This window comes from Varanus komodoensis, unplaced genomic scaffold, assembly GCF_004798865.1.
Source record: "Varanus komodoensis strain SLA01 unplaced genomic scaffold, ASM479886v1 scaffold44_3, whole genome shotgun sequence".
In the NCBI taxonomy this organism is placed as follows: Eukaryota; Metazoa; Chordata; class Lepidosauria; order Squamata; family Varanidae; genus Varanus; species Varanus komodoensis.
In genome coordinates, this window is record NW_025336010.1 from 6,514,427 (window position 1) to 6,531,444 (window position 17,018).

Sequence of the window (17,018 nt, forward strand, 5' to 3'; positions counted from 1 at the left end):
TGCTCAGCTCCGTGGCTACTTTGACTGAAGAATTGAAGCTTGAAAAAAGGCTTCCTCCCATACACCTCCACCAATCCCAGGGATGGCCCTCCCTTAGGCAGCACCTGCTGTGAGTTGATGGTGACAACATCTTAACTCTTCCTCCTAGACTTCTCAGCTGCCCTTTCCTGTTAAAGAATAGAGTTATATATGTTACACAATCTGAACCAGGGGCCCTGACACTAGCCTATTACCTCAGCTGTAGTCACTGGCAGTTTTGCAATAATATTCAGCTGCTGGTGCAACTGGCCTTTGCATATGGAACAGAGATGGGGCAGAGCTCTGGCTATTTACTGGTCAGGATGCAAATGTAATACATAGATAGTGTCCTTTGCCTCAGCAAAATGTCTTGGACTGGTTCTGACCACCCTAACTCAGGGGCAGACATTTTCTAGATACTCTGAACTACAACTCCTATCAGTCCCAGCCAGCATGACCAGTAGTCACAGATTATGGGGGCTGTAGTCTTAGGCACTCAGCTATCTGCTCCTGGATTATCAGCCACTCTTATGCATTCTCCACCATTGTCTGGGGCATGGTGGATAGATGTGTGGGATCAGGCCTTTTGGGTGACCAAGCCACTGTTACAGAATGTCTGGCCAAGTGAAGACCTCACTGCTGCTGGCTTTACACTGAGCAGCAAGAACATGGCTCTTCCACAGAGCACAGGGATGAGGATTCATCTGGGAATGTGTTAAAGGGCAGTCCATGTATGCCTGAATTTAATACACCACAAGATCTATTGAATGGCAACCAAGCTGGGATTTTGATTTTTTTTTTCTGCTCTGATGCTGTTCTGACAGCTATTATGCAGAGCATATGCACGCAGCCATCTTCTACTCTTGCTTTATGACCGGATTGCATGCTGCCTTGCATTTTTTCTCAAGAAAGAATAGTGAAATGTAAGTATGTTCAGTGAATATATAAATCACTGAAGAGTTTACTCATCTATTGCTCGCATCAGCCTTGGAAAGGCAGGCCACCAGTCTTTCTCAAGGTGGCCCTTCACCGCCATCATGAGATCATGACACATCCAGGAAATGGAGGTTTCTGTTTAATCATACCTCATATACTTTCAATATGCAGGAACCAGCGTCCAACCTTATTTGGAAAAATGCGGAAAACATCATAGGACGTGAAGGGCAGGTGAATACACACCTTTTGCGAAGAACCTGGATTGCCATTTTCCCTTTGACGTGCAAACGCCATCTCAGAAAACTCTCACCTGCAACTCCCTCCCTGATTCACTTTCCTTGCTGCTCCCGCCCCTTCACACCCCGCGGCTGTTGCAGCGCCTGCTTCTCCTCCCGCCGTTTCGTTCTCCCGCATCGCCACCGGCGCCGCAAGACAGAAGTTGAAAGTCCAGCAGGAAACGAAGTCACTGCAGGAGCGAACGCCTCTCGCTCTTGGCCCGCGGTTGTCGCTCGCAGAGGGCGGTGCTGGGAAGAGCCGGCGGTGAGTGCAGGGCGGCGCTACAAAGAGCCGGCGGTGAGCCGTGGAAGTGCTCGGGAAAGAGGGCGGTGCTGGGAAGAGCCGGCGGTGAGTGCAGGGCGGTGCTGGGAAGAGCAAGGAAGGGCTACAGGGGGAGGTGCCCGGAAGAGTCCGTTTCCTTGTCTTCGCAGACTCTCTAGTTCGGGACAGGGCGCGGCGGCGGCGGCGAGGGGCGAAAAGTGACCGGCCACCGGCGGACAAAGCAGCAGCAATAGCAGTAGGAGGAACAGCGCGGCTTGGGGATTCCGTGGTCATAACCGCCACCACAGCGGAAGAGCAGCCGCCGCAGGTAACTTTCAGCGGAGAGGGCGGTGGAAGGGCCGTCTCGGCTGCCCGGCTGGGCACCTTTCGCCGAGTTGCAAACTTTGGAAAGTGCCTGCAGGCCGCCTCAGTGGAGCCAGCTGTGTGCGGGGGAGCGCTGACGGCGGCCTGCGCACCCGCCTCTAGCCCGGCCCGGTGCGTCGGCGACCCCTCTTTCTCTCATCTCCCTTCCCCGCCCGGCTCAACGGGCCCCGGAACCGCCCTGTGATTGTGCCTGCCCGCTTCCCACTTGGCCTCCAGCGGCCGAGGCCTCCCGCGCCTCCCCTCCCCCTCCTCGGCTCTGGGTGGTGTCCTCATTCCTGGGATTTGTGAGCTCCTATTTATGGGAGGGAGTGCCGAGAAAGAGAATCTGCGTCTCCTCTCCGCGGGAGTTGCTTGGACCGAGCGCGTCTTACTTCCTTTTCTTTGCTCGGTGTCTTCTTTCTTTTTTTTCCTCGCTCCTTTTGTTTTACTCCCAAAGGCTCGGGATTTTGGAACTGTGATGAGGGGTGTGCGTTTAAGACTGGTGCGAGCACTGATTTAGTGAGTGCGGTTTCAGGACAAAATGCAGAAATGGACTGCTGGGGAGAGAGAGGGGAAGCTCTGCGCCACACCTACTTCCAGCCGTATAAGAAAGCAAACTTTAAATGGGGGCGGAGTGAGACTTCTTATACACTCTGGTTCACGAAGTTGGGATAAGATTACGTAGAAAGTCTTTTTGGGGACTTGCTGTATCTGGGGAGAGACTTCTGAAGAATACCAACACTCAGAGCAACAAAAGAGAGATCTGAGTAAATGCTGTTTTTATAACGTTTTAGCCATATGTTTTGTTTTTCATATAGCCAACAAACTCCATTCTCCATTCCCTGCCATGCATATTTTAAGATAAATCTAATATTGGCATAAGTTTGAATATCAGGTGGAATGACTAATTGTAAATTTTGTGGTGTATATCTACCTAAATCATTTTCAGATCATTCTTCAGATAATATATTGGCCATCAATCTGTCATAAAATTATTTTTACTTCTTGCTTTAGTTTATATTTGTTGTGTTAATTTATCTGTTATCAAAACATCCTATAATTTTATCAAACCCATCTGTGTCTCTTTAATGGCCAGGATGAATTCCATTGTTGAGCTGTAAGCATCTGTGCTGAAAGTAGCATATGTTGTAGTAGTTTTCTGTAGGAAGGAACCAGTGTTATGTAAACTTATTTACAGCCTAATCTATGCATTTGTGCTTGGAGTAAATGTTCCACTGACTGATTTTATCCTGAAAACAAAATAGGTTAACATTTTCAGTAAGAATGTTAATGGGGTAGATCAGGTACCATGCAAAATCAGTAGTGACTGCTACCTTAGTTTTAGATCAAATACTTACACAACTTGTTTTGCAGTTATCTGTAACTAATTTGGTTATACTCCTATATATTAATGTGCCAGACTTTTAATATAACACCTACTAAATGAGTGCAATTCTGCTTTCTGACTGGAGAAAACAACAAAACTACTGCTTTTAAAAATATGTCTATGGAATCCAAAGAACTATGCAGAGAGTTTCCATGCGTGCCCTGTTATGTCAGTTTCTCTCTTTCCTGAGTGTTACTCCCAAATGCCTACGTAATATATTTACTTATTTATTTAGTAAACTTCTATGCCGCCCCATTCGCCGAAGCCTTGGGGTGGCTCACAGACATAAATAAACTTCGTTAAAATAATATAAATTAACAGTATAAATTTATATCTGATGCTGTAGGACGTGTGCGGGAGGGTTAAACGGAGTCTTCTACCATTTTGCTTGCTATCTGGCAAGTATGATGAAGCAAGTCTAATCTGTCTTGGTGCAGTAGAGAAAACAGCATCTCAGCAGTTGAAGAGGGCAGAAAATTACCTTCCATTAAACTGTTGGGAAGTAAATTGGGAGTGGCTTGGGTGTACTGCATTGCTGAAATGATCAGAATGCCTTCGTCCTTTAGAACCAAACCAGGGAAGAAGAAAAACCCTTGCCTCACTTTCCTGTTGTGGTAGAAAAAAAGCTTATTGAGGGATAGGGTATTCTTCAGCCAAGGCACCAGAACACCTTCTCCAAGTGGCCAAATGGGTAACATGCATGCCTCTGTGACACACAGGAAAGGAAGACACATTGGCTGATGAGGAAGGAGCAGGCGATCATAGTTTTTGATTTGGCAACTAAAGCTGCTAAACTTTGTGGACTCATGAAGAAGTCCCTCTCAGAAGTGTGTCAGTATGCATATACATGTTTGGATTCTAGCTACTATTTGCACACATTAAATATTTTATCCCCCATAACTTTGTTATATAACAGTGTGGTAACCTTGGAGTACCAATATATGTAATTGCCCAGTCAAAATTTGAAGTTGAATTCCAAGGATGCCTTTCAGTTACACTTGCAGTTAAATTACAAAAATATTAAGAGCCTCCATTTGTGTCTTACTGTGTGGTACATCTTCCCTGTGAAACAAGTTGTATAAGAATATGAATACATGTTTACAAATATGTTGTTAATGTGATTTCCTGAAAACATTTGGAATGCTTTCAATGAAGAGTACAATTTCTTACAGTACTCCTAATTGCTTGTCATGTGCCATATTTTGTGTATATAAATACATCCCTGAGGAAGAGCATACCTCAGTGCAGAGAAGAGTATACCTCAAGATTTACTGGGATACACACTGCATGTGAGCCACTTCCACCTTCTGTAAATAAACTTTGGTTCATCCAATAGAAATCATTTAACAAACGTAGAAGTGGCTTATGCATGGTGCATATCCCAGCAAATTGTGGGTTGGATGACCTGTAACCTAATATGCTATGTTAACTGGCCCTTGTGTTTTGAACCAGCGAGTTCATCAAGAGTGGGGTGTTCTGTGGAAATGACCACATGCAGTCTAAAACACCTTCAGTGTGATGACTAATTTCATTGCTAAAATTATTCTGTCCTGGCTTGCCTAGCAGGAACCATAAATTCAATTTTAGATAGTTGGTTTAATTCAAATCTAATTATTTGCCTCTTCTTGATAGTGGAGTATTATTTTGCCATCAACATGCAAGGCACTTGAAAGAGTGCAAAAGGATAGGTATCTCCCCAGAGAGCTTATATTCTGTAATTCAACTCGGGAGAAGGGAAGCAAAATTGGGTAGTTGTAAAAGAGGGACATAAGCAATGAATACATTCACTTTTATCGAGCTTCATGGAATCAACAAAGAAACCACTGTTTGCTTTTGGTATTACTTCCACTTTTTCTGAGCAGTATCTTGAGGTGCTGCTGAGAGAACTGGTTTGTGTGTGTGGCTGGATCTCACTACTTCAGTGACTCAAAGAGAAGAAGTAGTGCTTCATCCAAATGATATGGCTAAGTTCCAAGGCATCATCACTACCACCCTAGGAGAAGAAATGTTACCTGCGAAGGAGCCATATTATGTCTCAACATTAGGCTGCTTTGCATAAGTGATAGAATATCATGGGGTTTTCAAGCACGTAGAAGTAGTGTCATGTTCCTGTAACTCTTCATTAATCACATCAGAATTATTGCATGCATGTGCTAAATCAGGAATTCCCTAATATTTTTGTGTCAGTGGGTTCATTCATAACTTAGAGAAAGTAGATTGAAAATGGCAAAATGGCAGCTGTGGAGATATGGCCAGTTACAAAATAGCAGGTTCTGGTCATTAAAAATAGCCATGTATTTGTACGTTTGCTGCATGTGGACCCCTCTTCACAACAGTCATCAAATTAAAGCTTACACTGGTACATGTAGATTGCACAGCAAAAAAGTAATAACAGACCTGGCGTGTGTAAATACAACCATAGCATAAAAGCTATGGTTTGAAGATATAGAGCCTCATGATTTTTACAAGGAATTCCACACACGCGTGCGCGCACCCCACCAGCATATTTGTGCCCATAGATGTGTTCTGCCTCCCGTGAAAGCTTTGTTATTACATGTCAAATTATGAAGATTTGTGCCTTAAGGTCTAGATTTTTGTGCTATGGTGGTACAGAAAAGTGCTAGGTATGGTTTGTTTGCTTTGGTGTAGTATATAGCCCTTAAAAAATTGATGCTCTGCTAGTGGGGGAGGGGGAATCCCATGTCTTTTAAAGTTCTGCTGGAAGACACTCTTACCCAAAGCCAAAGTTTACATGTGTAGTTGCTTCTTTCTCTGCATTCCTTTCTTCCCAACCGTTTACATCTGGTTCTTCTCACCAACATAGGTGGCAGTGCTGCTTCTGTTTGGAAGCTACATGGTATCCATACAAGGCAGGCTGCAACATCAGTCTTAGACTGATGCATTATCAGGCATCCTGTTAACAGGTATTGCTTTTTTTCACTTGAAATAACTGCTTCACTGGATGACTATCATTGCTAGTATTATGAAAAGTGGGGAGTGTCTCTATCTACTTGTTTAATGTGATGTCTCATTCTTTTTTCCTTTGGTAAAGAATACTCTCTGCCTTTCCTCTGATCCTTGAAAGCAAAGAAGCTCTTCATACCTAAACACCTGATTGTAGATTCCCCCCTCCTCCTCACAAAGTATTTGTTCCCAAGTCACTTTCAGTTTGGCTTCCTGCTACACCCATGTTCCAAGTGAACAATTCATCCTAAGTGCCACCTGAATACTCTCCACAATATTCCTCTAAAAATAATTGGTTAGGTTCTGAATTGGACCTAATTATTAAAGTTTTTGGAAGCATGATTCAAATAATTTCTAGTGTACTTTATTTGTAGCATACATTGTTGTAAGCCAGAGTGGAATTCTGATTTCTTCATACTCCAGTTACATCAGGCAGTAATGAAATTTGCAGAGTGTAACATCCCAATGTATAAATGAATTAAACTTCCTACAAATGTTTATCTCTGTGTGAATGTTTCTTTGAGTATGCAAGATAGGATTTTGGGGGGGGGGGGACACCATACTTAGAGGGAACTGAGTTTCTAATTATTGAACCATGATGGCACATGCTTTCTATCCCTAATACTTACGCAAACAATGAAAATTACCTGGCACAAAGTTAATTGGAGTGTTTTAGGTGATAAGATACTTTATGCTAAGTATCATTGGATACTTGGACTGTCAATATTTGAAATTCTTTGTGTCAGCTCCAGATGTGTATTCATTAAATACTGAGCCTTCCATGCCCTGTAAACTGCAAACCACCAGTGTTAAACTTTTAAAGACTAGGGATATTTCCAACCCAGGAGACGTCTCATCCTAAGTTTTCTGAAGTGTGATTTTCCCATCTCATCCTTATAGGAGATGATGTGCAAAGGTTTGTTTCTCAGGGCCTCTTAAGTTCACAGAAGCTTCAGGATGTTTGGTTCAGGATAATGGCAGAAGCCTTACTTTCTTTTTTAATTCATTCCCCTCCCTTGGGCTTGAAACAGGAGTAACTAAAGAAATTCTGTGTAGGGCAGAGATTCTTGGATTTGTTGGATCTGCAGTGTGTCAACCTTCCCTTTAGCCTTTTTATTTCTCTGTCTTCATTCTTCTCTCAAGGATTTGAAAAGCCTTTTGAGTTACTTAACTTTTGGACAACCAGGTGTTCCTTTTTTTCAGGTGTGTGGTTTTTGGTGTGTGTGGGTGGTTGTTGTTGTTTTGTGCCTCATGTCTACCTGCCTCCCGGCCTCTTGGATATCTAACCTTGTACATCTGTCACTGCTTTCTTGTGCTTTCAGCAAAGACTTGTCCTGCATTTTTCCATGTCTTGTATCTTATGAAGGAGTGTGGTGTAGTTTGGTATCTTCCTCATAGGTGCAACCTGTGAGTTGAGAACAGCTGTTTTACAGTCAGTAGAAGGATTTTCTAGAAAGGCATGGACACAGATATTAGGATTATCAGAGGGGCCACTTGGATCAGTCTTCCTGGCACCAGCACTTTTCATATGTTTTGGACTACAGCTCCCAAAATTACTGATGATTGGCCATGCTTATGGGGCCAAAGCTTTTAAAGTTCAGAACATCAGAAGGAAATCAGATTGGGGAAGGCTGCCTTAGCTTATGGCAGCCACCTTAAGCCTGGTGCCCATCAGATGTGGTGTTCTATAACTCCCAGTATCCCATAGGCAGCATGGCTAGCTGGAGGAGTGCTGGAAGTTGTAGTCCAAAACATCTGAAGAGCACCAAGTTGGGTAAATCTGGATTATAGAGCAGCTCTTGTCATAATTCTGCTAGCAGCTATTTCTATTCAGTCTTTATTTGGAGTGCGGTGTACAATTCTAATGGGAAGAAATGAATAACTACAGTTTCCCCAGACTTCTGTGGTAGTAGGGGAGTCTCAAGTTCTGCCATGCGCCTCACCCTAAACCTAAGCACCACGTGAACTTGCTTCCACTATGCATGGTTAGGATTGCATCCTTATAGCTAACATTATTCTTAGTGCACTTCACCAACTTAGATTCGTTCTCACCACCAGTGCACACCTGCATACACAAACACAGCCACATTTGTGCTTCCATTGTTCCTGTTGGAGTGAACAAGAGGAACAGGTAAGCTATAAAGTGCTGTCATAGGTAGATAAAATTGCTAGGTAGCATAATTATAGGGTGTACTTCCATTTGTGCTTTGTAGGAATAACTGGTCTTCCCCATCTACCCCCGCCCCCATGACTTATCTAACTGTGGAACTATGGAGAGCCAACCCTACCTCACAGGCTTGATGTGGGGAAAAGATTGAGAGCAGGAGGAAGAGGATGACGTAAGCCGCTTTGAGATCTTTTAAAAACAACAAAAGGTGGGATATACATCTAATAAATGGAATCAAGCATGATTTGTTCCATCCAGGGTTCTTGGCTTAATGTGTACACATTACAGTAAGCAGTGTTTTTTTTAAGTTTTGCCATTCTTTTTATTTGTTGAGGGCTCTGTTTTGTTTATATGTTGTGCAATCAGAGTTCTTTGAATAGAATGATTACTGTCTGGTATGTAGACAACTATAGTACTTACATGAATGCAGTTATTTAATTGTTATCTAGGCTTTCTGCCAGAACTGATGCATTGCTCTGTTCAGTCTCTGAGTTTGTTTTTCTATACTCACTGTGACTGGAATAGAAGTAGAATAGAAGAACAAAAGTTTGAGTCTCTTGAGTGGAATGATGACATCAGTGGAGAGGTATTTCTGTTAAGCAACAGTTGCATTCTTAACCTGATATATTGTGGTGCAATCTTCTGAAGTTTCTGCAAATGATGTTTATATTATTCCATGGGCAACATTTTAGGAACAACCCAACAAGGATTCTGGAAGCATGATGGCTGGATGAAAGATTGCAGGCTGAAAAAAATGCAAGGGAATAGTTGTTGGAGAAGGCAGTGACAGAAAAGACAAGGGCAAAGTAGGCAGTTAAGGAGAAGAGAGGCCAAAGAAAAAGAAGCAATAAGATTCTTAGGAACAGGATTGATGAGTAATATCATATTGGCTGGAACAGTAAAGGAGGAGGCAAGAGTTTTGCTGGATAGGGAAACAGGTTGCTGGGTTGAGTTGCATTTGAACTAACAATCTTTTCTGTTGTTATTTACATTTCCCACAATTGTGGGAACAAGAACAAGTGTTGCAAACAATCCTGTGGGTGTGAGAAATTTCTTCCTAAGAGAGGACAATTTTGATTTATCCTCTAAAATATTTCTTAACAAAATTTCTACTTTTAAAAACTTTAATGAAACAGTATTTTCCCCTTGCTGGTAGTAATGCAACTATAATCCAGTGTCCATTTTAAGCCAAGGTGGAATTAGAGTAGCTTGAATGCCCTGTTTCTGCTTATTGTTAAAGGTTGTAAAGCAGCTTGTGCTGTGAAATTTCATGTGGCTGGGGAATTAGTAGTACTGTTAGTGCAGTCCCTCCCCACATTTTCATGTTCGCTTATGTAATGTCCTACTTCTCAGACAGTGATCCTGTCTTGTACAATGTAACAACACATTTTAGTGGCAATTTGTAGCTTGCTTAATACATGGCTGGTTCCAGATTTGTTTACGCAATCCCAAGTTCAAGTTCTGAACCCAAGGTCAGATCTCACAGGAAAAAAACCTGTGGATATTGCATCCCACATGGCCCTATCCAGTTCCTTAGATCATCATCTGAGGGCCTTCTGAAGCAACCCCCTCCTCAGGAAATAAGGAGGGTGGCTACAAGAAGGGCCTTTTCAGGAGTGGCACCCCACCTTTGGAACGAGTTCCTCAGACAGATTCCCCTGGCCCCTTCTTTGTATTCTTTTTAGTGGTAAGCAAAGACTTTTTTTAATTTTGCCAGTATTTTAATTTTTAGATTGGTTTTAATAGTTGTATATTTTAATATAGAGAGTAGCTTTGCTTTTTATGTAATCATAGATTATGTTAAGATGCAACATTGGTGTGCTTTAATTGCCTTATGATTAAGAGTTTAATATTGTGATTTCAATGTTTTGTTATATGGTCTTTTATATGATTTTGTTTGTGTATATGTTTGTTTGTGAGCCTTGTGGCTAATGGGGAAGGCTAATAAATATAATAATAATAATTAAATAAACTGGAAACTGGAAGCAGCTGACTTACCCACAATTTGTGCATTAATTAACCCACAATGTCACAAAAAAAAACCCACTGTTACTGTATGTCTATTATGGAAGAAGATGTGGTTGGAATCTTGCTGTTGGAATTTTTTTCTGTTGGATGGTTTGGCCAGAACCTCTTGCTGTCTCACACCATTGCAGAAGCTCTCCAGAGCTACTCCTTTGTGAACAATTCTTGTAGTGCCTCTATACCATAGCCTTGGTTTCATGGGTTAATCTCAGAGGTCAGTGGCTTGGTGGTTCTGCCTATGTGCCAGAGAAGAATTGGGGTAGAGAATATTAGTTTGTGTATCAGTTTGAGGTTCACCTTCAAAGCTGAATTTGAGTAATACTTAAGCAAACTGCAATATGTTGTAGCTTGTGCTTTTTGCAAATTATTGTGTTTGCATAAAGTCTAGGTTGATAATATTTAGTAGTAAGAATGCGTAACTGGTCTCCATTTTGCATTTTGAAATACCTTGCTGAATTTTTGATCTTCACAACCATGACAATGTGTGTCATTTTAGAATGAAATTTATTTGACTCTGCTATCTTGTGGTATCATGGATAACTGATACATTAACTTTACCAGAGTACTTTCGACTTAAGTTTTCCAGTCTTACCCTGCCCTATTTTTGCAGGGGTTTTATTTTGGGAATTTGATCTCTGCACTGATCATAGTAGAGAAATGAGGTTTTTCTGTTCTCTTAGATCAAAGATGTGTCAATCAAGTGGCCAGATCCTGAAGTGGTAAAACAATATTCTGACAAGCATTTAAGCAGGGGTGTAGTGGTCAGCTTTCCCTGTATAATTTGTTCTAGATGATGTAACTTAGTATAGATGGTGATTGTAGTATTGGACCTGTCTGTTCTTGAGATATACATGCCTGTGCCATGCAATCTAGATGTTTAGAAGTGGGTTTAAAAGTTGGGTTAGGAATTATTTTAAAGCGCTGGAGGAACTGCAGATGTCCAGACAGATGGTGATTAGAGGAGAAAATCTTTGCTATATGCATATGGCAGGCTTATTTCACTATTACAGATGGGGTCTTGAGTGCCATGTATAACCTTGTTATTTTCTCAAAGCATCTGTCACATTAGAGGCAAATGAAACTTTTGTATGAAGTGGGTAGTGAGCCACACCAAACCCTTTTATTGACAAGACCTGCCCTCTTTTGCATGAAGCTCCAGTGTGATTTTTTTTAAACTGAAGGTTCACAAAACAATACTGTAACTGCATCCATGCCACATTGACATTTTGGCCCCATGCTACCTGTGTATAAAAGTGCAGTTAGGATGTTAATATTGTGTTGCTGTTATTGCAACCCATAACAATCAGTGACTTTTTTTAAAGGTTAAACTGTTTTTTTAAAAATGTAAATGCATTTTTTAAAAAAAAATACTAAATTTGTCTAGCTGAAACATTATAAACAGTTTGCAATTAAATCTTGTCGTAAGCTACACTTAAGTAACTTCATTTTGATGAGAGTTTATATGAGTACTTTCAGCTTAAGGAGTCTACCAATGAGACATAAACAAAAGTTTCAGTTTCTCATCTTGTAGAAATTAAATTTGGACATATTTCAACTCAGTAACTGCCAACCTCTCTTTGACCTATATCATTCATGGACATTTTGCTTTTGTTTGCAAGGAGGGCAAGGTTGAGCTGAGGAAGAAATCTGGTTTATACGGTATTGTAAGTTAAGTATGCCACAGTTAGTTCAGGTATATGCCGGTGGCTTTTAAATATGCATACTGGAGTTCAATACCTGTAGTTACTTTATTACTGTGTTGTTGTTGCTAGTTACGAAGTTGCGTCCGACCCATCATGACCCCATGGACAACATTCCTTCAGGCCTTCCTGTCCTCCACTATCCCCGGAGTCCACTTAAGCTCACGCCGACTGCTTCAGTGACTCCATCTTATTACTGTATTACATTATTACTATACTTTTATCATTATTGAAATGCTGTATTGTGTTTAAGATATGGAAGTGTTTCTTAAGTGTTTTATATGCATTTGTATATGTGATCCAACTTACATATAAATTCAACTTAAAGATAATCTCAGGAATGGAACTCATTCTTCACCCAGGGCCAGGTGTGTACACACCCACACACAGTAGGATGGAGGGTCTATTCACACAGTATGGTGGAAAACTGTGGTTAAATAATTTTACAGACAACTTACCAGGTTGGGCACTATGTATGAACTACTTGCAGTTTGAATATGCAACCTCTGATCAGCTCAATTTATACGTGCAAACCCAGTGACTTTGAGTTCTTTGTGAGTTAAACAGGCAAAAGTTCACCTTCAATTAGTTATTAAGTTAACTTTGGCTGATAAAGTATTAGTAAATTAAGATGGCTTAGCTGTCAGTTTCATACCATTGTTATAGAAAATGTATGATAGTTTCAATGGGTACTTGATTTAAATCATTTGAATAGACTGCTTTTTCTTGTGGATTTAAATCATTGCTTTTGATTTAAATCAATCCACCCTGAACGAGATGTTGTCTAGTCAATCCTGCTTTTCAGTTAAGATTATCTACCCATTTATTTCTCATAAATCAACTATACAATCCAATTTGATTATCCTTCTTTCTAGCAGTTGTCTAAATCACTGGTCTTTAACTGCTGCATTGCCCCAGTGAGACACATTAGTATCTTTACCTCTCTTTTTAGGGGTAATTTAGTTAAGAGAAAAGACGGGGAGAAAATTCCATATTACTGATTAGAGCTAAAGAATGGCTACTGTATTAGAAAAAAATCTTGAAGCTGTTGATCTAATAATGGCTTTGATAAATTGGACAAGCAAATTTATTCACTACTTTTGAAGGCAATAGAAGTTGCATGCCTGTGTTTGAAGCATTTGAGCTGTATAGACCTGATTTGGAATAAGGCCAATTGCATGTAGTGAGTCTTCTGGGTAAACAGTCATAGATCGGCGTTACATAGAGAATTATAAGAATGAAATTACCAGATTTATAAGAATGAAATTTCCATTTCTCTCCCCAGAAATGACTGCCATTAATGCAGGAAATGTTAACTTCAAATGGGATCCCAAAAGTCTGGAGATAAGGACACTGGCAGTTGAAAGGCTGTTAGAACCTCTTGTTACACAGGTAATGAACATTATATATGGTTGTCCTTTTGATGATGATTTTGCTTCAGCATGTTTCACTGGAAAACTAAAAGCAGTCACTAGTCAGGTAGACTGGATTGTGTTTGTCTAGCATAATAATGAGCACTTGGCAAATTCAGAACTTGAATTGTGTATTGTCCGTGCTTTTTCTCACTTTCTTCTGCAAGTGAACACCAAAATAAAACGCAAGGAGGTAAAAACATTTTTAAAATACTGCTAAATACGGCATCCTGATACTCTTTCATAATATTGTGCACACAATGTCCTTGAATGTTGAGTTGAGGTGTAGAAGGTGCAAGTTCAAATCCTTGTTCATCAATATGCTTTATTATGGTGGAGAGTCTCACTTGAAAGATATCCAAGTTAAAATGTAGCTTCATCCTAATAGAATTTTTTAAAATTTTGCATAGTCTATTAAAACTGTATAATTGATCAGCTATCAACAACATGAACCAGCTGGAAAGTTACCCTTTATCCAAAGCAACTTAGTTGTGCTTAATTCCAGTTAAATTAATGGAATTTAAGTGGATTATAGCTGGTCAAAAAATTTTCAGTCATATTTAAGCGTGTCTACTTGCTGCTAAATGCCCTGGTTACATAGCATGTGAGTAGATTATCTTGCCTGGTGCTCTTTACTGAAACAAAATATTAAAACTAAAAATGCTTAGGGAGTTTTATCCGTATCCTAGTGCAGCTTTGTATAAGTAATTAGGAAAAGAGTAAATTATCAGCGGATATATCAAGATACTTTCCAAAGTACTAAAAAATGCAATGTTGTAAACTGTATCCCCTTAGCTAATGCAGAGTCTTCCTTCATTTGCAAACCAAGAGCTTTTATATTGTGGTGGAACTGATGCACTATATGCATAATCCTAAAAAATTGAGGCATTTTCCTATGGTACTTCCTAAAAAGATAAGGCATTTCGCCAAGGTTCATTCTGTACACACAAATGCACTCTCTTCTGCATTTCAGTTGAAGGAATGCTTAAAATATAAATAGGAAACTTCAAATGGGTCCAGCCTGCTGGCTAGCCTTTTGCAAGTAACTCTCAACCTAATCTATCTCTCAGTTGTTGCGATAAAATGGATAATCCCATGAATGTCACCTTGAGCTCATTAGACAAAGGGTGGAAATACAAACATAGGAGAAAAAAATCCTCTACAGCATCAATCATAATGTGCGATGTGTACAAAACAATGAATTGCCAATAGCATTTTAAACTTTTATGGACTTTGTTGAAAATGGAAGTTTTTACCTCTATGAAAACTGAAATCCTAATTAAGACCAAAATTAGGATATGTAAAATAAGGAATATGTTGAATATGCCTAGTTTTTCTAAAACTAAGTTTTTAACTGAAATTTCAGCTGCCTAATACATGTTGCTTGTACTATGATTTTCATCCTAGCAATTACATTGGAGCGATATTACTAAGGGCATTTTGCCATATGAAATTGTGAAAGCCTTATTAACTGAAAAATATTTCCCATGTTATGTGTATTTCCAGGTCACAACCCTGGTCAATACCAGTAACAAGGGTCCTTCCAACAAAAAGAGAGGTCGGTCCAAAAAGGCGCATGTTCTAGCTGCATCAGTTGAGCAAGCAACAGAGAATTTCTTGGAGAAAGGGGACAAAATTGCAAAGGAAAGCCAATTTCTTAAAGAAGAGCTAGTGGCAGCTGTTGAAGATGTTCGTAAGCAAGGTATGCTGTGTGCTGTTATAATTGACACCTAAATTGCTATAACTGTTCCATGTCCCGGCCTTGTGAAATAGTTCACAAAATACTAGCCTAAAAACAATTGTAAGTATGCTTACCAATATGCATATATTTATTTAAAAGCCAACTTAGCTGAGCTTACAGAATTTTTGCCCCTAGCAGTGCTCTCTAGCCTATTGCTAGTCCTTTGCTTATGGCTATATAAACTTTTCAGTAGTAACTCCACTAATTCTGTTATGTAGTTGGTATGTTTTAATCCTTCCCTTCAGTTAGCTCAGCATGATTTATGTGGTTCTAGTCCCAACATACCCTCACTTTGAGGTAGGTTAGGCTGAGCCATGGTCACCCAGTGACCTTTGCAGAATGCTGTTTTGGGTTTCAGTAACGCAACTTTACTAAAATGCTGCTTCTAAAAAGAATAGCCATTTGTAAATTAAGATCCTAACTGCAGTGATTTTCCATTATGATTTTGACTCTTCCAGCTTCTAATGGATGAAGAAGAATTGGGAGAGCTCAGACTGTTCTTTAACTGAAATATTGTATTTTCTGTCTTCATTTTTCGTAATATTTTAATAGGGTGCCATGTCCCTTTTGGCAATACATTGTTAGGGACCACCCAAATGAACTGATTTAATAGTCCTCCCATTTTGTAACATAACCATCTATGTAATTAGTCTTGCCCTACTTGTTCTTAAAGTTGTCTCCAAGTGTAGCTAGCAAACCTGATTTATGAAAACTGAAGGAATGTTACCACTTCCTTACCAACTTTGTGTACCCAGGAGACTTGATGAAGAGTGCCTCTGGAGAATTTGCTGATGACCCCTGTTCTTCTGTTAAACGAGGGAACATGGTGAGAGCAGCCCGTGCTCTCCTGTCAGCAGTTACCCGGCTACTTATTCTGGCTGATATGGCAGATGTATACAAACTGCTTGTTCAACTCAAAGTTGTAAGTTGTGCTTCATCTGTAACTTTCTTTTTTCTGGTGTTTCTGTGCATTCTACAAGTTATTCAGACCAGTGCTTTGCACGTATGTGTGCTTGTATAGGGTAGGTGTATTAGAGTAGGGCTATTTCTTATTTAGTTATTGGATTTGCCACCTTTTCTCTTTTTAAAGAACTCAGCAGTTCTCCTCCTGCCCTCAGTCTTATCCCCACAACAACAACCCTGTGAGGTAGGTTGGTCTGAGTCTGCGTCTGGCCCAAAGTCACCCAGTTGGCTTCATGGCTGAGTGAGGACTAGAACCCAGATCGCCTGAATCCCAGTCCTGCCCTCTTGACCACTACGCCTCACTAGCTCTTACTTTCTTCCTTGACATGCTTGTGGGCTTCCTAGAAAGATGGCTGGGCAATGCTGGAAATAAGTATACATGCCTGGTTGTTTTTTTCTGGGGAGATACAATAGCACATTTATATTGCTTGAGTGCAAATTAAAATTAAGGGGCACCGCTTTTCCAGGATCATTATAAAATTGTAAAATTTGTAAGTGTTGTATCATTTAATACCAGATTTAATCTTCTAGGTTGAAGAAGGCATCCTTAAACTAAGAAATGCTGGTACTGAACAAGATCTAGGAATACAGTATAAAGCTCTTAAACCAGAAGTGGATAAGCTTAATATAATGGCAGGAAAGAGACAACAGGTAGAGTAACAATGCATATGTTTTCAAATATATAGTTGGGACTTCCTGTTTATATGCTGCTATAATACATGACAAAATCAAAATTCATTAATTGCCATACAAATGTTAAAATAGTATTATTTTTGTTAGAATTATATCCCACCATTTTCCTCCT

At 40.2% G+C, this 17,018-nt stretch overlaps 1 protein-coding gene across 1 annotated transcript in view; it reads left to right on the forward strand.

Annotated features, from left to right (window-relative positions):
* Positions 1-1,623: 1,623 nt before the first annotated feature.
* CTNNA1 (catenin alpha 1) overlaps positions 1,624-17,018 on the forward strand; it is an 84,535-nt gene continuing 69,140 nt past the window's right edge. Inside the window, exons 1-5 of the mRNA XM_044444164.1 lie at positions 1,624-1,819; positions 13,383-13,489; positions 15,016-15,211; positions 16,006-16,172; positions 16,745-16,864. Coding sequence (XP_044300099.1) covers positions 13,385-13,489; positions 15,016-15,211; positions 16,006-16,172; positions 16,745-16,864 — 588 coding nt within the window. The 5' untranslated portion in view covers positions 1,624-1,819; positions 13,383-13,384. The remainder of the gene's footprint in view (positions 1,820-13,382; positions 13,490-15,015; positions 15,212-16,005; positions 16,173-16,744; positions 16,865-17,018) is intronic.